Here is a 21,024-nt window from a genome sequence, read left to right as displayed (position 1 = left end):
GTCAATATATAAAAAACTGTAAAAGATGCCAAAAGAAAACACTTATCTGACATTATTTTGTCAAACTGTCACAACCCGCGTGTTTTATTTAAAACTATTAACTCTGTTCTTAGTGCACCATATACTGACTGTATCGAGCCCTCATCAGAAGCCTGTGAAAATTTTTTACACTTTTTTATTGAGAAGGTCTCCACAAGGGCTCAAATCTGTCTTTGTGCTCATGACCCCTCAGTCTGTGCTTCCTGCTCTGCTGTCTTTGACAGGTTTGAGCCTGGGACTCTGTCCTTTTTAAAGAAGACTGTTGGTTGTTTTAAGCCTGCAGGGTCTCCAAATGATGCTGTCCCTCCTCGACTTTTAAAAGAGGTGTTACCTACAGTTGGACCTTTGGTTCTTGAGCTGGTAAACCATAGTCTGATGTCAGGTGTTGTCCCTAAAGATTTTAAACATGCTGTAGTCAAACCCCTGATTAAAAAACCTGCTCTTGATCCTACGGTTCTTGTAAATTACAGGCCTATCTCCAAACTACCTTTTCTTGAAAAAGGTAGTTTACAGTCAAATAATGGCCTTCCTGGAAAAGCAAAATGTGTTAGAGGTTTTCCAATCTGGTTTTAAACCCTTTCATAGCACTGAATCAGCCCTCTTAAAAGGTTTTAATGACATATTTTTAGCTACTGATGCTGGGGACTGTGTTGTTCTTGTGCTTTTAGATTTGACAGCTGCGTTGATACCGTGGATCATGCCATTTTATTCTCTCGTTTGGAGCACTGGGTGGGCATTAGGGGCATGGCACTGGAGTGGTTCAGGTCCTGCTTGGCGGGGCGAACTTTCTGTGTCAGTCTCGGTGACCATGTGTCGTCCTCCGCTCCTCTCTTGTGTGGTGTTCCACAGGGCTCAGTTCTAGGCCCCCTCCTTTTCACTTTATATCTGCTTCCTCTTGGTTCTGTATTGAGAAAGCACGGCATTGCATTCCACTTTTATGCTGATGACTGTCAGATCTATGTCCCTCTAAAGAAAAAAGGCAGATACCTTACACAGCCATTACTTCAGTGTCTCGATGACTTTAAGGCTTGGATGTCTGTTAACTTTTTAAAATTCAATGATAAAAAGACAGAGGTGATGGTTTTTGGTAGCCCCACTGAGACCCCCAATGTGTATTTAGATTCCTTGGCCCAGTATGTTAAGCCAACTGTCACAAACCTGGGGGTCAAAGTGGACTGTGATCTGAAGTTTGAAAATCAGATTAAGGCAGTGGTAAAATCTAGCTTCTTTCAGCTCAGGCAGCTGGCAAAAAAGCCAATTCTTTCACGGCAGCACTTTGAGATAGTGATCCCCTGTTTTAGCTTCACTTCACTGGCTGCCCATTTCTTTTAGGATTCATTTTAAATTCTTTTATTTGCTTTTAAAGCTCTCCATGGCCTAGCCCCATCTTAGAGGAGATCGTGCTTTTGCTGTAGCAGCTCCAAAACTGTGGAACGAGCTTCCTTTAGAGATTAGACAGGCCACTTCTTTACCTGTTTTTAAGTCACTCTTGAAAACCCACCTCTTTACCCCGGCCTTTGACACCATGTGAGATGTTGGTTTTTAATTTTTATTTTTATTTTAGTTGTTTTTAGTTGATTCGATGCTGTTTTTCTTGTTTTTCTTTTAATATAGGGCTGTTTTAAGTTTATGTCAGGGGTCAGCAACCCTAGGCACGCGTGCCACAGTTGGCATGCGAAGTCCAATGCTGGACTGGCCATCGGGCATTTGCTCGGTGGCCCGGTGACTTTTTTTCCCCTTTGTAATGGTATAAACAATGAAAGGTGGTGGATTGGCCAGATGCTGGTCGGTGTGTAAAAATAACTCAGTTGTTTGGTGGTGGCTATGGCGGAGCTTCCACAGATTCAGTAACATTAGCAAGTGGTGGAGGCCATCAGGTGGATGAGAGAAAGGGGAGGCAGGAGGAGGAGAGACCCGAGGCGGCCACCGGTCCGAGTGTCAGGTGAACTGAACTTCAGGTAAGAAGTTATGACCTGCAGTCTATCTGGGTCAGATATAAACCAAGTTTAGGTGGAGTTTATTTTCGTTGTACTGACTTTTTACAGTCAGTTACAATAACTCGTACGTGTACTAGCTAGCATGACGGAGTTTCTATACAGCTGGGTGGGTGCTATGATGTTACTGATACCACAGTGAACTGTATTTTATTCATAAGGTTAGTTAGTAGAGTTGCCTGTAAAAAGACGGAATCATCCCTCATTCAGAGAAAATATTACGCGTTTCATATTAAGGTGAAAAGGAACACAGTTTGTCCCGGACTTCAGCTAGGATGGAAAAGACACAAAGCTGGATTTATTCTGTCTTTCCGCTGCACAGCTGCCTCTTCTCCTCTCATTCTCTCTCCCTCCCTCTCCTGTTGCTACTTCAATCATGAAACGATCAATGATCAGCTGATCGGCTTTTCTCTCTTGTTTGTTTATCGCCCACTTTGTGCCAGAAAGAGGAAACCAGCGGATGTCGCGCTAAACAACAGCAGCACGTTTAAGCTTGATCAGCTGTTGTTAGAATTTATTTAATATTAATTTCTAGTATCAGCTGATGTTTGCTGGAGTCACAGCTGTAAAGCTGCTGCTCATGATGTCGGTTTGGATATGTGGTGAGAGGGAAACATGAAGATGAAACCAGGAGATGTCCTTACTGAATCATCAGAGCTGAACAGGTGATGGAGAAACAGGTTTACCTTTTAGGTGACATGAATGAGTTGAAGGGAAGTTATGAACTGTTTCTGAGAGACAAATAACACCAGGATCCTTTTCTACGTAGCTGACAGCTGGTAACTGTGCAGGGGCGAGTCTAGCAAAGTTTTGCCAGGGGGCCAGGTAGGACATTAACAGGGAAAGGGGGGCACAAAGAAATACTTTCTTATTCTCATTTAAAATGTCTGGCTGTTATTAAATAATTATCTGAAGCTTACAACCAAAGTTTTTATCTGACATAAAATGTATAGAAATTATACATATAACATCGAAGTAGCTGGAATCCATAGATGTGCGTGTTCATGGAGCTGCATTTTCACCTGCTGGACATCACTACCTGACAAGTTTAACTGTCTTCAGAACATTGCAGAGGCCTTATTGACAGTATTTGGCTCTACATATCTGTGTGAGCAGATTTTCTATCACATGAGTGTCCTCAGGTAGCCGTCTGAATGCTGGACACTGAGTGGGAGCCCAGAGATCACATTAACATGTGTGTCTCTGTATTAACAAACATGCCATATTGGCCCAGTTTATTTTTCTTATCATTGTTGTGAGGAGACCATAAATAGCATTTGTATTTTCTGTATTTGCTGTTATGGAGTTCTTGTTATGGATAAAAAGTGTCTTTTTTTGTTTCAAAATAGCTGATAACTATTCACTGATAGCTGCCAACATCTGCGAACAAATATAATTCTATAAAGTGGTTCTATATATTGTGTAACTGTTCATATAGAGCGTTATTAAATTTATTGCTAATGCAATCATATGGCACACTGACTTCTGAGGAAATTTTAAATGGCACTCGCCATCAGAAAGGTTGCCTACCCCTGGTATATGTGTTATGTGTTTTATTTATTTATTTTTGCTGTTTTCTGTTATTCTATTATTTTTAACTTATTTTCTGTACAGCACTTTGGTCTTGTGCTGGGTATTTTAAAGTGCTGTATAAATAAAATTGGATTGGATTGGATTGGAAAGCTGTTTCTGTGCCACCCTTCCTCCCTCCTTGTTCTCAATTCTTTAATTTCTTCATTTCTATTTAGTGCACGGGGATCTGCCAGGCCCAGGAGTCATCGCCAGTCCCCTTCAAGGCCTTCCCCAAACCACAGCTCAATTCATGTCAAAGCATTCACCTTTACCTACTAAAACGCTGTCAAACCTAAAATGAGGACGTGGGCCCAGCTAGTGAATTTCTTATTCTCATTTAAAATGTGTGGCTTTAATAAATAATTATCTGGATCTTACAACTAAAGATTTTATCTGATGTGAAATGTATAGAAATCATACATATACCAACAGGACAGTGTACATCACTGTCACAACAGCGTTTGTTTTCATTCAAAGGCTTTATGGCTCTTCCTGTAATACCTGGTGGGCTGGTCTCTAGTCAAAATGCCCAGGCTGGGTTTTTTTTGTCCCAGTCCAACCCTACACACACACACACACACACACACACACACACACACACACACAAACACACACACTTCAGAGTTTAGCGGTGAATGACATCACAGGTTTGTGACTTGTTCACAAGTTTCAAATTTACATACCTCATGGCTGGTACTCCACTAAAGACTAGATAGGTTGTCCCATACCTATTGTACGGTCTATACCTTGCAATAAAAAGCACCATGGGGTGACTGTTGCTGTGATTTGGTGCTATATAATTTTAACTGACTTGTGTGGTGGAGATAGCAGGTCACTTGGTTGGATTACTGGTTGTTAATCTTTGTGTCATAGTATCTGTGTTTGGGTAATCCTTTTGGTTTTTGGCTGCTGTGGTCAACTTAGTGTTATTTACATGTTACATTTGTGTCTTCAGTGCAGCAGCTTGCGATTGTCATGTAGAATCATACATGTCATCACAGTTTTTTTTTCAAGAATTTCCAAATTGTGAGTATTTAGCTTTGCTGTGTGGTAAGACATCTGCTGATTAACTGCTCAAGTATTTCCTTGCTTGTTAATAATTGGGACTGCAAAGATGAGAATTCTTAAAGCTTTAATGACTTTTTCTGTCCAGTCAGTCCACTTAATGGCTTGTGACCATAAATGCAGTTTACTTCAAAGGGCATCACTGATGATAGTCTATAAAACTGAAAACTACTTCTTCCCATTTTTTTATAAAACAGCCTGGCTGCAAAATAATACATTTCTTCAAAAAAAAATTTTCCGTGACCACTTTGTGCATGCATACAGTGATGTAATTGATGTCCATTCTAATAGGGTCTATAAAGTTGTAGCTGTACACCAGTACACTATCAACAGAGCATCTATAGAAGGGTAGAGTGTTGTTTTTCAGGACCTTCAGCAAGTGGAGCTGTTGCTATGCATTGCTATGGACTAGTGGTGCTGGTTTTCCAGGTTAGGTCATCATCCAGGTGCAAGGTCAGAAGAATGAATATTATATTGGACCGCATTCTAATATAATGGAAAAAAGTATTGGTCCCAGCATGAAAACCCTTAGGAACTAGATTAATCTCAGTGTGTGGAGAGGTGTGTCCATTTACATACACAAATTGGAATCTGTTAGATATGACATGACTTACAGGTACTGTGCTGTAGTGGTTTAATACCTACAGCACACTCTTATCTCTGTAATAAAACATTATGGTCAACAATTTCGAATGCTCCGCCTCTGAACTCTGTCGTCCTACTGGAAGACGTCAATGCTGATGAGCAATGACAGTGAGACCTGCACAGGTGCGATTGGTTGGAATGGCCTCCTGGATCGGAACCTGAGTGGGTTTTTTTGTTGTTTTTTTGTTAAGAGACTTCACTGCAAACCACAGTTTGTCTATAACAAACACTGTGTTTGAACATAAGAGAGTCCATAAGTGCACGTGGCACTAGGACATTGTAGGCCGCAGGTCAGTGATAGATTTGGTAATCATATCATCAGATCTGCGGCAGTATGTTCTGGACATTCGGTCGAAGAGAGGTGCTGAGCTGTCAACTGACCTGGTGGTGAGTTGGATCAGGTGGATCAGGTAAACATCTAGTGGGAGTGTGCTGGGAAGACCGGGCAGAGGTCCCGGTCTGAGAGATCTTCACCTCCCACCTCCAGCTGAGCTTTGACAGCATTCCGAGAGAGACTGGGGGACAATGAGTCCAAATGGACCATGTTCAGAACCTCCATTCCTGAAGCTGTGCCCACAAGGTTGTTGGTGCATGTTGTTGTGGTAACCCCGAACAAGATGGTGGACACCAGAGGTGAAGGGAAACATCAGACTGAAGAAGTATTCTTATCGGGCTTGGTTAGCCTGTGGGATTTCTGAGGCAGCTGATAGGTACCGACAGGGCAAGCGGAACGTGGCTCAGGCAGTGGCTGAAGCAAAAACCTGGGTGTGGGAGGAGTTTGGCGATGCCATGAAAAAAGACTTTCAGACTGCCTCAAAGAGATTCGTGTAAACCGTCAGTTGACTCAGGAGAGGAAAGTGGCCTTCTACCTGCACCGTGTATAGTGCCAGCGGAGCACTGCTGACTAAGGGTATTGTTGGGCGGTGGAAGGGATGCTTGAAACACCTCCCTAATCTCACCGTCACATCTTCTGTAGAGGAAGCAAAGTCTGAGGGGGACGACTCATCTATCACCGGGGTGAGGTCACTGATGCAGTTAAACAGCTATTAGGTGGAAGAGTTTTGCCCTGAGTTCCTGAAGGCTCTAGATATTGAAGATCTGTCTTAGCTCACATGCCAATGTTTAATGGAGATCAGGGGCGGTAACTCTGGACTGGCAGACCGGGGTGGTGATTCCCATCTTCAAGAAATAGGACTGCTGGGTATGCTAAAACTAAAGAGGCATCGCACTCCTCAGCTTCCCTGGGAAAATCAATGCCACGGTGCTGGAAAGGAGAGTTGAATCTCTGATACAAGAGGAACAATGCAGTTTTTGTCCTGGTCGTAGAACGCTGGACCAGCTGTTTATCCTCCCCATGATACTTCAAGATTCAGATTCAAGATTCTTTATTTGTCACATGCATAGTTATACAAGTACAACACGCAGTGAAGTGTATCCTGACACACTCCTCGACTGTGCAAAAGGGGAGAGAAGAACATTATATACATTAAGTGAATATATACATGGGGGACATTATGTGCAGTAAGTGGCATTGTGTGCAGCAAGTAGGTGAATTCTGTACAGTAAGTAAGTAGCATTTTATGCAGTAAGTATTATGTGCAGTAGTCGTACTTGAAGGTGCATAGGAGTTTGTCCAACCAGTCTAGCTGTGTTTTGTGGACTTGGAGAAGGCATTCGACCTTGTCCCTCAGTGTGTCCTGTGGGAGGTGCTTCAATAGTATGGGGTGTCTGGCCCATTGCTACGGGCCATTCGATCATGTACATCCATTGCAAGAGCTTGGTTCGCATAACTGGCAATGTTGGACTCATTTCTGGTGGGTGCTGGACTCCGCCAGCAGTGATGGGATTTCCGGCTCTTTTTAGAGAACCGGCTCTTTCGGCTCGGCTCACTAAAAAGAGCCGGTTCTTTCAGCTCCCAACCGGCTCTTGAGGGTGTTTTGTTGCTTTAATTAATTTATTATTAACAACAATATAAAATTATGCACAAAAGGAATTACTAATGTAAAAAAAACGTGGTTTTATTTATATATGTTTATATATAAATATATGCAGTGGCCACTAGAGACAAAGCACTTACAAACTCCAAAACACATTGCTAGCATTAACTGAACTTCCAAAACAGAGCTACCTAGATCACTTAAATTACACAATTGAAAGCATATGTGTATTGTTTGTGTATTTATACACAAGCACTCATATATATTGAAATAATTAAAAAAAAAATCCATCTACCTGTTACTACCACACACCAAATCTGGTCATTGGTACTTGCTGGCTTGTGTAGCCACTAGGTAACAAAAGCTCAACACTGCCCCCTGGCCTCCTGGAGCACTTCCGTTGTACGTGTTTTGGAGTTTGTACGTGCTTCGGAGTTTTTATGTGTTTCGGGGTTTGTACGTGCTATGGAGTTTTTACGTGGTTTGGAGTTTGTACGTGTCACAGCTGCCGGGGCGAGCCGTGAGGTGTTGAGAGAATGAGGACCCAAAATGCAGGCGATGACTGATGATTCGAGTGACGTTTATTTACAAAGTGGCGTAGTGGCAAAACAGGCAATGAGGGATGATAAATAACTAAAGAAACCTGAACTGGGAAAACTAAATGACAAACCTGAGATCATAAGAAACAGGGTGCAGGGCGGAGAAAGGCAGACAGAGGAGCAGATCACCGTGGAACACAGACGAACCAGCAACAGGTAGGAGAACACACAGGGCTTAAATACACACAGCAGTAAGCAGGGGATGAGAGACAGGAGGGCAACACACCTGGGAGAAATCAGAGCTGACGGGACAGGGGAAACGTAAACTGAACACACTCACACGGAGACCTTCAGAATAAAACAGGAAACTCAGACACAGAGAACCAGACAAGACACTGAACTAAACAGACAGATTCACAAACAGACAGTGTGACAGACAGACAGAACACAGAAGTGGGACCAGGGCAGGCACAGAACAGAAACCTAACGAATGGCAAATCATAACAGAATACATACTCAGAATAAACAAAAGCATAAAGAAACACAAAACACTGAGTCGGCAGACTCAGGACCATGACAGTACGTGCTTTGTCTCTAGGGGCCACCGTAAATTTACTTTTATTTATTCACTCCACATGAAATGTAATAAATAAATCATATAATACAAAAACCAACTATTCAACTTTTAACTATTTAAATTTTCTGCTTTTTCCTTTTAAACAAATTTAAAGTGAAACAACACAAAACACTGCAAACCACAACACAATTAAATATAAATTAAAATATGAAAACAAAAAGAAGATGCACATTCTCTGTCATATGGGCCTGCATGAATAAACTTTCTGAATCCTTTATCATCTGAAAATAGTTGTGGATGGTTACTATACCTTTCTAATGTGACCTTGTTGTCCCTGGCTCTCTTTCTCTCTCTCTCTCCCTCCCGCTCTGTTCCTGTGCTACTGCCAGTGTAACTACCGCCCCTCCCCCCTCTGCCCAGCGCAAAGCACAAGGCTCGCGAGAGAGAGGGTGAGAGAAATAAAAAAAAAACCCACGGCTCCCAATAAGGAGCCGGCTCGCGTCGTTCACTTCAAAGAGCCGGCTCTAGGTTTCGTTCGCGACCGACACATCACTATCCACCAGGGCTGCCCTTTGTCACTGATTCTGTTAATAATTTTTATGGACAGAATTCCGAGGCCAGAAGGCTTTCACTTAGGTGGTCTCAGAATCTCATCTCTGGTTTTCACAGTTGATGTGGTTCTGTTGGCCTCATCACGTGATGGCCTCCAGCTCGCACTGGAGCAGTTTGCAGCCGAGTGTGAAGTGGCAGGAATGAGGATCAGCACCTCCAGATTTGAGCGTGGTCCTCAGTCGGAAAAGGGTGGAGTGCCCACTCCAGGTCAGGGACTTTGATTTCAGCATCTTGTCTAGGTACACTTCAACACGTGGAGTGGTGGAGCTGGGGCTCTATTATCCTTTTTATAATATGTGTTTGAAAAATGGTAGCAGCCAAACTTCATCACTTACTTGTTGTTGGGCAACAGACAACTGCTAAGCTACTGCAACTTGAACTGAATTCCCCTACAAGGCATGAGGTCAACAAGGGGTCATAAGAGGAGGATAGAAAAGACATCATGAATAAATTTGTATTTAAAGATTGTTCATCTTTGGCAAATATGTGACGAATCCCATTCTCAAAAGCAAGGTGTTTGAAGAAAGTGTTACGACCACTGGTATGTGTTGTCTGAACAGTGCACTTTGTTATGGTTATTTAACTGGGCAGGGGCCCTCTGCTGGTGCGCAGAGGGCCCCTGCAGCTCCGGAATGATTAGTTCCAGCGGGAGGACCCACCTTTTAAATAAAGTCTGGACCGCTGCCAGCAAGAGAGGTTCTCGCACGTCACCTAACGCCTGATCATGTCATGGTCCCTGTGCCTCACCAGCTGATCCCGTATTAGGCAACATGTGTTTTTGCTGTTTTGCTCTTTCTCTCCCTCTCTCTCTCCTGCCAGGGCGGTGCTCATTACGGGCTCCCGCCCCTGACCCACGCACCTGCCATCTCCACACCTGCTGCCTATCTTCGTAATCCCGAGCCCTGCTTAAGATGGCAGCACTGTGCTACTCGTCGCTGGATCGTTGAGCGATCAGCATCAGTCGCTCAGTAGTTTGAGAATCTGAATCTGTGAGACGTTTTCCGTCAGTTTGCCTCTAACTGAAGTTTTTGTGTGCAGATCTTTCCCGGACCTTTCCCTGCCTGCCTGTAATCCTGTGAATGAGTGTGTGGATGTGTGTGACCCAGTTAAGGAGTGAGGAGAGTGATTTGGAGACCTTTTGGAGCACGTTTGATGCCCTTCCTTTCCCTCACGGACCCTGGAGCCCTGGACCCCCCTTCCAGCACATTGTATATATTGTCACCTGGTGTTGTCTGTATAAATAAATTAACTGTCTTCTCTAAAAGGATTCCTGGGCCCCGTTTCAGAAAGCCGGTTTAGTGCAAACTCTGAGTAAGTATACCCTGAGTTAACGAAAACTCTGGGTTTTCGGTTTCACAAAGCGAGTTTAGATTAATTCTGAGTGAGTTACTATGACGACACACTCCGTGAAGCTAACCTGCCCCCTAGCAGGTTTACTTCAACTAACCCTGACCTTCTCTGCCTCTTTGTCGGAAACCTGACTGTAGGAAGTGTCAGACATGGCGTGCCCCTTCCTTGAAGAGCCAGTAGATGTTGAAGCCCAAATTCTCCGCAGAGCTCTCCGCCGGGAGAGAGTGATTAGAGCGCGTTTGGACATTTTATCATTTCCTGATGATTTTCTGTGTGAACGTTACCGTTTGTCAGCACAATCTATAATTTATTTGAATAACATCCTCAGGCCTTATATTGCTCATGTGACACATCGCGGACATTCTCTCAGTTCTGTACATATTATTTGTATTGCACTTCGTTTTTTTGCAAACGGGAGCTTTCTGTATAATATTGGTGACGCTGAGCACGTTTCCAAGGCTACCGTCTGTCGGGCAGTCAGGAATGTTACAGTTGCACTGAAACGTCTCCTGTACTCGTTTGTGGTGTTCCCCGGTCATAGACCCACACGATTTATCAAAGAGGGATTCCACAAAATTGCAGGTATCAGGATGAACAAAACCTAATTCATGATGTGGTGATACTTGAACTACTACTTAAATGTTACATTTATTTTCAGGGTTCCCAGGCGTGATTGGCTGTATAGATGGCACTCACATTCCAATCATTGCTCCTTCAGTAAATGAAGGAGACTATGTGAACAGGAAGTCTTTCCACAGCATTAATGTACAGGTACATAGTTCCCTGTAGCATTTCAAACTAACAAATTATTTCATTATAGTAATGGAGTATAGTATAGGCCAACTGCTCCGCCTCTGTGAGTGGTGGTGGTGGAGGACCCCCACCTGTTTTTCGGGCCTCCGCTTTTTTTCTGTTGGCTATAACGGGTCACATTTGAGCATACTGAGTAAGCAAATATGTACTTGTAATGTGCTCAGATAATTTCAATAAGTGCTTACAGAAAGAAAATTAATGTAGCCTCTAACTGCAATTGATTTACATAGGACAAACAGACCAAGCACTATGGCTCATAATACAATTACACCTGTTTGGACTATATTTTTATATTTCATTTTTACTTGCTGCCAGGAACGTTTGGGGCCTGTTGGGTTGCACCTGCGCTCACATCACATCACAAAATAAAATGTATAAAATAAAAAATAAAATGAAATGTAATAAAATAACGTGTTAAATGGGTGGAAATCCCTAGATCAATGTTTAAATTAACACTCACGCATTGACTCTGACTCTGTCGGCTATGTTTTGCCATGCATGCTCCCTTTCTTTTGCAGCTGAGGCTGTGTTACTTTTTTTCCGCAAAATTTGCATGTTATCGGCATATGCTGCCATCAGAATTTCGGCCTCAAGCGCTGTAAAATACATTGACCGCGCCTTCTTTCCCTCCGTCTCCACGGTGACTCGCTTAATCTGTGCTCCACTAATCAGGGCTTTATGCGCGCGCTTAACTTGGGGTTAAAGCAACTCCGGGTTGATTGAACTAATTGTTATCAGCCTTTCTGAAACCGAATATTCTGAGTTGGACAGTTCGGGGTTACTCAACCCCGAGTATCATTTTTAACTCTGAGTTTTCTAAACCGGCTTTCTGAAACAGGGCCCTGGTCTGCGCCTGAGTCCGTTAACTAATCCTGACAGATCAGCTGCGCCCATGACTCAAGTGCTTTGTATCAATTGAGGGAGTGGAGTGGGTAGGGGGGAGCTGCTGTTACTTTAATAAATCAGTTTCTCCTGTTTTTTTGTTTTGTTTTTTTGAATAGGACAAGGTGCTCAGACTTTGTTTTGGTTCTTTTCTCTGTGAGGATAATGTGTGTGGGCTTCAAGCTTTGTTTTGTTTATCATTTTGGCCTTGGCTCACCCCAAAGTGTTGACACTGTTCTGTTGTTTCCTCCTCACTACTTTGTAAATAAACAACATACAATGACCAGTGATTGTGTAATGTAGACACTAAAGCTGATGCACCAGAATGTCATACAAAAGAGAATGAGTCTTTAAATTCAAGGGGCACAAAGATGAAGCAGGTCTGATTGGAAACAGTTTCTTCCCTGAGGCAGCCAGTAAAAACAAAACAACCCAAATACTAAGAGGAAGAAAAAAAAAAAAAGTATACAGTAACATGTTCTCCATATGCTAAAATTCCCACTAGATAAAACAAGTCTAAAACCCATAAAAATACAATTCCCTCCCATGATGTAGTTGTCCCACAAACCCAGATGAATGTTCATTATGTTGATGAATGTTCACCAGCAGGCCAGAAATTCCGGGGCGATCGTGGCTCAAGAGTTAAGAGTTCGCCTTGTAATCGGAAGGTTGCCGATTCGAGCCCCGGCTTGGACAGTCTCGGTCGTTGTGTCCTTGGGCAGGACACTTCACCCGTTGCCTACTGGTGGTGGTCAGAGGGCCCGGTGGCGCCAGTGTCCGGCAGCCTCGCCTCTGTCAGTGCGCCCCAGGGTGGCTGTGGCTACAACGTAGCTTGCCATCACCAGTGTGTGAATGTGTGTGTGAATGGGTGGATGACTGGATATGTAAAGCGCTTTAGGGTCCTTAGGGACTAGTAAAAGCGCTATATAAATACAGGCCATTTACCATTTACCATTCTCGAGAGCAGGGTCCACGTCAGCCCCGTCTCAGTCAGACAAGGACGAGCCTCCTATGCCCCTCTTGTCCCTTCACTGGGCCCAATCACATCCCAGCCCAGCTCGCATTCTGCACTGGAGTCCTCTGTGCGATGCCACCATGGCTCCCCTTGTGTCAGCACCCTGTAAATACACAAATAGGGGCCAGAACAATCGTTCCGGAAGAGGACCTGGTTTATAGCCATGGCGACCCTTTCCCAACACGGCCGCACCCGGCATACAACAGCGGGGAAAGCGTTACTCACATATGCAGGCAGAGCTACACCTCTGCCCAGCGGTCGGTTACTCCTAATGTCGCCCTTCTCGCTGTCGGAACTGGGTCGCCGTGTTGCGCTGGCCTTCCTGCGTTCCTCTTCATGTCTGGGGCCTCTCCAGTACTCAGCTGGCTTCCTTTTAATAGGTCTTTAAACAGCTGATAGGCCACCTCTGGACACACCCATGCCTCAGCAGGTGATCTCTATCAACTAATTCGTCCCATGCGCACAGTGGATTAAAACATTGTCAAATAACACACTAAAAACATGAAATACAAACAGAATGAAATCATGCAAATAAAAACTACACTCATAAATAAACACCAAAATTCAGAATAAAACCAATATACACGATAAATACAAATTTCCACTGTGTGACAATTGTCTCCTGTGGCTGCTCGGGTCTTGGGGGCAGCAAGTGCTTCATCCATGCTATGACCTGTCCCCTAGATGGGTTGTAACAAAAGAAACTACAGAAAAAGGAACAGAACTTTTGTAGTAAAGAAATCTAGAGAAATTGCTGCGACGATAAAATCTTTAAAACAGCTCCTAGAACAACAGTGTAAAAGTGTTTAATCCCCATTAGTTATGTTTTACTGGGTAACACTAAGAAAATTACTAAAGTAATATATCAGATATGTTGCATCCCAGTGAGCAACAGAGGTAGTGGAAATTACAAGCAGAGCAAATTTTAAAATGATACTGGGGTCAATATAACACTAGGCACAGTCCCGGCTGTTTCTGGTGTGGGAAATGTTTTCTTGGCACTACTTAAGCACGCTTTCATTAGTGCAGAATAATTTGTAACTATGAAGCATTGTCCTAAAAAGTTGATTCTGTTCATCTGGACGTAGCGTTTTCAGAGGGAGAAATGTTTTGTCACTCATCCAAGACTCAGCTGACTGCAGGGCTCCCCAATCTTATAAACAGTACATTTGCATAATGACTGAAAGTAACACCACTGATGAACAATGGGCTGGGAGGTCCATTTCTTCATCATTAATTTACAATGCTTCTAAAGGAGAATACACTCCTAAAGGTGTTTGAATTCACAGACAAACTTAGCCCAGCACAGCATGAGAAGTCTAAGACCAGGAAACAGGAAATGTGTGTGTCAGAAACATCACCAAAATATGGAGAGTGTCCTAAGCAGCCAAAAGAGAGAAGTATGCCACACTGAGGATGGGGACAAGTGGGTTAAACATTTTGTCTGACAGACAGCTCACCCAAGCAGAGAAAAACATCCTTGCAAAAGGGTTGAACTTTGTTGTGACGCCGAGAAAAATGCCACTAGTGGAACCGATCACAGCAACTGAAACAACAGCATTGCAGACATGAAGCGGAGTAGCTGCAAATGAAAGTTTCGGCTTGTCTCAGCAGTGCATCCAAAATAAGCATGGAGGAGAGGAAGGCATTCGCATCGCTTAGTAACGACAACAACACTATCATCCTTCTGCCAAACAAGGGTAGGTGCACAGCTTTGCTAAACAAGAAAGACTATTGTGTTGGAGGTGTGGTCTGAGGAGGGGTGGTGCAGTGGGCTCGAGGGACAGTGCCAGGGAAACTGGTGGGGCAGCTGAAAGCCATTCAGCACATATGCTTTCACTATATCAGTGATGCTGGGACCTGGAGATGGAGCCAGCTGGAAAGCTGAGAAGTGGTGAACCTGTAAGCAGGGGAGCTGTAAAAACGAATGCATGTTGTAATAAAGAAACTACACAAACACACCAAATGTCTCAGCTTTTTACCAGGCTTCACAACTATCATGAGAAAATTTTGTTACTGCTTAGTGATAAAAAATACTTATGAGCCCCTGAAACGAGACCCAGGAAGTGGTTACAGGAAGAGGATGTTAGGTTGTGTGAAGCAGTTAGAGCAACACATTGCTACTGACCGGACCTCATAACACAGGGGAATCTACATCAAGTCTGTGTGGTTTACCAAAGATACATAAACAGGGTATACCAATTGTCTATATGAACAACTTGGTAAATGGTAAATGGACTGGTTCTTATATAACACTTTTCTACTCTGAGCTCTCAAAGCACTTTACGCAGGTTCACCGATAACATCACCAAGTTTCTGGCTTCGATCCTCAAACCGATGATAGTCAGCTCTAAACACCACATCCAGAACACTTTTGTTCTGTACTTAATTCCACCTACTTCACATACCAGGGTCAGTTCTACAGGCAGAAACATGGGTATGCCATGGGCTCCCCAGTTTCACCCATCGTGGCCAATTTGTACATGGAAGAAGTGGAAAAGAGGGCTTTGCTATCCTACCCTGGAACACCACCAAGCCATTGGTTCAGGTATGTGGATGACACCTGGGTGAAAATCAAATCTCAGGACGTACTACAATTCACGGATCACATTAACTCGGTGGACGGACACATCAAATTCACCAGGGAGGATATGAAAAGTGGCAGGTTAGCCTTCTTAGACTGTGAGATTTCCATCAGTAATGGGGGACATCTAAAAGCTGACGTGTACCGTAAACCTACACATACGGATCAATATCTAAGGTTTGACTCTCATCATCCACTGGAGCACAAACTGGGTGTCATCAGGACGCTACAACACAGAGCGAACACCATCCCCACTGACACAGCAGCCAGGGAGGCAGAAGAACACCAAGAAGGCCCTGAGTAAATGTGGTTATCCCAGCTGGACTTTTGTCAAAGCTGGAAAGGCTCCTAAAGAAAGCTCCAGCTGATCCAGGAGAGAAGGACAACCGCTGCCTAAGCGAAAACCTGTAGTGATCCCATATGTGTCAGGAGTATCGGAGCAGTTGAGACGCATTTTTTCTAAACACCGGGTCTCTGTGGCTTTTAAACCCCAAAATGCCAAAAACTGGTCCACCCCAAGGATCGGGTCCCCCGACACAAACAGAGTAACATAGTGTACGCTGTTAAGTGCCAGGAGGATTGCCAGGATTTACACATCGGAGAAACCAAACAACCTCTGTCGAAGCGGATGGCACAACACAGACGAGCTACCTCGTCAGGCCAGGACTCTGCAGTCTATTTACACCTACAGGCCAGTGGACACTCTTTCAATGATGAGGATGTACACATCCTGGACAGGGAGGAACGCTGGTTTGAGCGCGGAGTCAAGGAGGCCATTTACGTGAAAAGGGAAAGACCATCTCTGAATCAAGGAGGGGGCCTAAGGGTACATCTGTCACCATCTTACAATGCTGTGATTGCAGCCATTCCCCAACTCTCTGTGAATGATACTCATGGTTATTGATCAGTGTTCTTTGATCAGTGGGTTTTGGTCAGTGGTTGTTGATCAGTGGTCGTGACAATTTGCTTATTAATTGTCAAGAAACTGACTGATGTGTGACTGGACTATCTGGTTGGTTGTACAACCTCACTGCTAGGTGCCACCAAATCCCACAGTAGTCTTTAATTCTACTTAATGCTGATTTGAATACCACAACCTGAGTACTGTTGCTGATCACGTGGATGCTTTCATGGCCACAGTTTACCTTATTCCAGACCTTCCCAAAGTGTGGGGCCCGCCCCCTAAGGGGGGCGCAGAGCCATTGCAGGGGGGGCGGTATGGAAAGCAAAAAAAGCAAAAAAAAAAAAAGCAACGCTTGGACACTGCTAGCACGGGGTTCCCACACAAACGCAAAGCAGGAGATGAAGCATCGCTGAATATGTTTCCAAACCAACTTCATTGTAAGCCAAAGACTAGAAAATATGGTGAAGCAAATCTTCCCTTTGGCTTCACCTGCACAAGTGCCAAGGTAGGTCTCCCTGCATAATTAGTTTTCCCTGCGTCAGGAGCACACGCTGGGCTCTCCAAATCACGGACAAACAGTATCCCACATTCTTGATTTTTAGTTCACTAACACTTGTTGTAATGACTAACTACTCCTGACATGTTGGAGATGTTAGCTCTTTATACAGTAAAGTTACAGCAGGATACAAATAACATCAGGCTGATCCTGCCACTATTTGTCCCCCGGTTCAAATCCCAGACAAACAGTGTCCCACAGCTGTTTATGTTTTTAAACCCATTTTGCAGAGGGATTGAAAAATGTATTGATAGCAATGTTGAATATTATTACACAGGAAAAAAAAAACAACTACGTGTAAAATAATCACAGCGTGACGCCTCTGCCTTTCTAAATGGAGGGACAGTAACTGCGTGTGTGTATGTAAGCGTGTAAAACCTGCAGACAGTCAGATTAACAGTATTTTGTCTCTATCTGCCATTCTGCCATTCATCTCATGTAAACAATAACGTGGCGCACAGCGTGACGTGAAAAAAAAGGCACATACCTTTGACATTGCGTGATGAACTCTGTATTCCTCGTCCACACGTAAATGCAAAAAAGGAGTTTTAAAAAATCTCCGTTTTCGGTGATTCGAAACGCCGTTTACATGTGGACGAAACAGCTGCGTTTTCAAAATTACCCGTGTAGGTGCGGACGCAGCGTAAAATATTTAGTAGTTTATTTTATTACTACCTGTAATTTATTGCAGATTACTCGTATTTGCTTAATTGTTTACTAAATGTTTGAGGTGTGAAATAAACCGCAATGGAGCAAAATATGAGTGTGTGTGGTTGGAGGATGTGTTTGTGCGTGTGCGTGAGCGCGTGCACGCGCGAGAAGGGGGGGGGGCGCGAACATTTTTCTTGTAAAAAAAAAAAAAAGAGGGGCCCAGCAAAAAAAGTTTGGGAACCACTTCCTTATTCTGTGCCTATAATTACCTGTGGTACTTGGAAATATGAAGAATGTTGACAGTTGTGGAAACGTAATATTTCCATGATGTGTCACAGTAAATACTCACAATACACGAAACCTAATAAAGTGAAAGATTAAATATGTAGAAATTGAGCTTTTCACATTTTCAGAGACAAAGAAAAGTACACTGAAAGTAAAGGTAATTTAAAAAAAGAAAAAGAAATTAAATCCACAATCTTTTATCTAATTTGAGTGTGTCAGCCATTGTACAGCAATGAGAAAAAAAAATATATCAGTTAAATAGAAATGCACAACATTTGTACAAAAGGGGAATGGAAACAACTTTGACAATAATGTCTGTTTTTACAATGTTCAAAATGTTAGACAACATTAACGAATGATTCAGAGAAACATAGGACATACTTTTTGAAATTTAGTTATAAAAATTAATAATAGCACATACTAGTTTAACACAATATTTGGACTAACTTTTCTTCATTCACGCTGTAACCAGTTAATTTAATTTCTTTGTATTGTACTGGTTAGAGAACCTATAATGTACGGGAAACAGTGGAGCTAATGTCAGATGAAGCAGCAGTGTCATAAACACAGCTAGGCTGGTTCCAAAGGTTAGTCACTAAGGCTTGCTATCAGCATGCGTGGAAACAAGAAGACCAGCTGCCAGTTACACCTTTTTTCCACAGTCCTGTTTTGTTCAGGAAAAACACAACACTCCACTAGTGTAACATTCTGGCTACTGCTAAATCCTAGCTCATAATATGTACAGTAATCATGATCACTGTCTGTATTAAGGTAAGAGTCACCGTATAAGTGGCCTGAACCAAGAGCCTGATTCAAACACATTTACAGCAGAAGCTGCTTCTGCTTGATATTGATTGGCTGGTCTATCCATAGTCTTTATTTTCTACTCAGATGCTCAGGGGTGAGAACCTCCAGATCATCAGTGATTCATTCTGCATATTAATATCTATATTATCCCAATCTATGATCTTTCTGTAAGTCCAACCATGTGGGGTTTTTTGTGTTTTTTTGCTGCAATTAAACCTGACCACTTTTTTCAAATATATCTATATTTAATATGTCACATTAGAGGGCATAACACTAGTTAAAAATCTTGCCTCACAACAAGAAAGTCCTGGGTTCAAATGCAGGGCCATCCAGGATTAGACCCTTTGACTGGTTGGACCCCTGAACTACAATATCTGTACCAATGTCAAACTACCTGGATTCAGGCTGCCACAATTTGAACATACTGATTAAAAAGACAAATCTATTTAGACATGTTAGACTCAACAACCCAAAACAAAACTATGCAGACATCACATTTTTATGAATACTTTCTCATCAAAACACAAAGAATAAAGAGGCTTTGCAGCAGCTGGAGTCACTGAAGATGGCTTAGGGTATGTCTGTAGTCTCTATTGGGAAGAAAATGAATAAAGTATTAGTTTGAGTTGACAAGCAGTACACAAAGAGTGTGTTTTATCATGCTGTAGCAGTTATTATGTGGAGGGCCAGGTTACAGGGAAGTTTCAGGTAAGCCTGCTATTGTTTAAACTAAGGGCTTCTCTTTCAGTGACCAGTCAACTGTAGTTAATGATTATGCAGTGATAAGAGTTTTACTGCCACAGTTACAGCCATTTTTTTTTACTTCTGCTTTTAAAGTCCATCAAAAACAAAGCTATACCCGGCTAGACAGAAACCTGTCTTTTTACCAGTACCCTTACGTAAAGCATCTGTGAAGGTCATTTATGCGACTAATCCAGGGATCATTGCACAGATTTGAAAAAAGGACTTCTAGTCCAAAATGTAATAGGTTTTATAATGTTTTGTATTTATCAAATAGCACTAACTGGGTTTTGTTTGTTTTTTAAAAAAATTGGGATAAAGATGTAAATTGAATGCTATGACGTCAGCTGAACACCTACAGAAGATTTGGGACAAGCTTAGTGCTTTAAAAAAGCTGATTTTCTCACATTTCTTGATAAAATACATTTGTAGAACCTTCATCAGGTGTGAATTTGCACTCTATGTTCTATTGCTATGACATTAAACGCAAATATGCAACTTTCATGGAAATGAGAAACTAACAAAAAATGTATCCCTGCCTGTCCCCAACACACACACGCACTGTGTGAGGAGTAGCCTAGTGTTGCTAATCTGTTGGAAAAACGTGATCAAAGAGCTAAAGGCATTAAAACCCATTTTCTGTATGTTGTTTCTTTTGCCATCTTTGTCGTTGCACAATATCATTTCAGTTAGTTTCCGTTATTCAAAGTCGTGGTTTTACGTTTATTTCATTTGACTAATTTACCTTTTTTCACTGACTACAATAACTGGGCCTGTGTGCGCTGCACTGTGAGCCAGGCCTCACCTGAACGCCAGGCCTCACCTGTACCCCTGTCATTATGCAGGTGATGTCTCTGTAGCGGTGTGGGGCATCTCTACGCCACAGTCTGCTATTGAGGAGGTAGCAGCCTGTGTGGTATTGCCCATCGTTGCCATGGCTACGGTCACCCGCTCCGGCGCTGACACAGGTGGCCCCGAGGCTGACCTGGGCATGCGGGCCGTACGGGTAGCGGACGGTTCTCCGTTCCTGCGGAACGAGTTTCGGATGCCGGTGGACACGCGGCTGGAGAGGCGCCTCACGGCGCCGCTGATGCCCCCAAGTACGCCCTTGTTCTTTTTCAGTAACCCCACATCATCCTCCAGCTCTGACGGGGGCACTTCGATGTTCCCAGAATACCAGAACACCCACCAGATGAGGCTGAGGAAGATGACGATGGCGCCCGCGTAGATGAGCAGGTCGTAGAAAAACACGTTGACAAACACGCCGAGGAGGAGCACGGCCAGTCCCACAATGTCAAACACCACCGCGAGCCAGAAGCAGCACACACAGCGACCCAGACCCCGATAGGCCGGCTCCATGTCCCATAAAGAGAAGTCGGTCCCAACAACGCCAGTTTATTTCCCGTTGTCTCTGTGCCGCGGCATTGAGCGCGGCTCCAAAGTGAGCCAGGTGTGG

General features: G+C 43.3%; 1 protein-coding gene across 1 annotated transcript; it reads right to left on the bottom strand.

Annotated features, from left to right (window-relative positions):
- Positions 1-20,405: 20,405 nt before the first annotated feature.
- Positions 20,406-20,927, bottom strand: si:dkeyp-72e1.6 (transmembrane protein 238-like). Its single transcript, XM_063470937.1, has one exon. It carries the CDS (start codon positions 20,925-20,927, stop codon positions 20,406-20,408), a length of 522 nt encoding a protein of 173 aa, XP_063327007.1.
- Positions 20,928-21,024: the final 97 nt, after the last annotated feature.

Source organism: Pelmatolapia mariae, linkage group LG4, assembly GCF_036321145.2.
Source record: "Pelmatolapia mariae isolate MD_Pm_ZW linkage group LG4, Pm_UMD_F_2, whole genome shotgun sequence".
Taxonomy (NCBI): Eukaryota; Metazoa; Chordata; class Actinopteri; order Cichliformes; family Cichlidae; genus Pelmatolapia; species Pelmatolapia mariae.
The sequence above is the reverse complement of the archived record's forward strand: the minus strand, read 5'-3'. Positions and strand labels throughout refer to the sequence as shown.

What these genes read in the sequence shown, in the direction of transcription:
- si:dkeyp-72e1.6 (XM_063470937.1), bottom strand. Translation starts at nt 20,927, where the DNA reads ATGGAGCCGGCCTATCGGGGTCTGGGTCGCTGTGTGTGCTGCTTCTGG.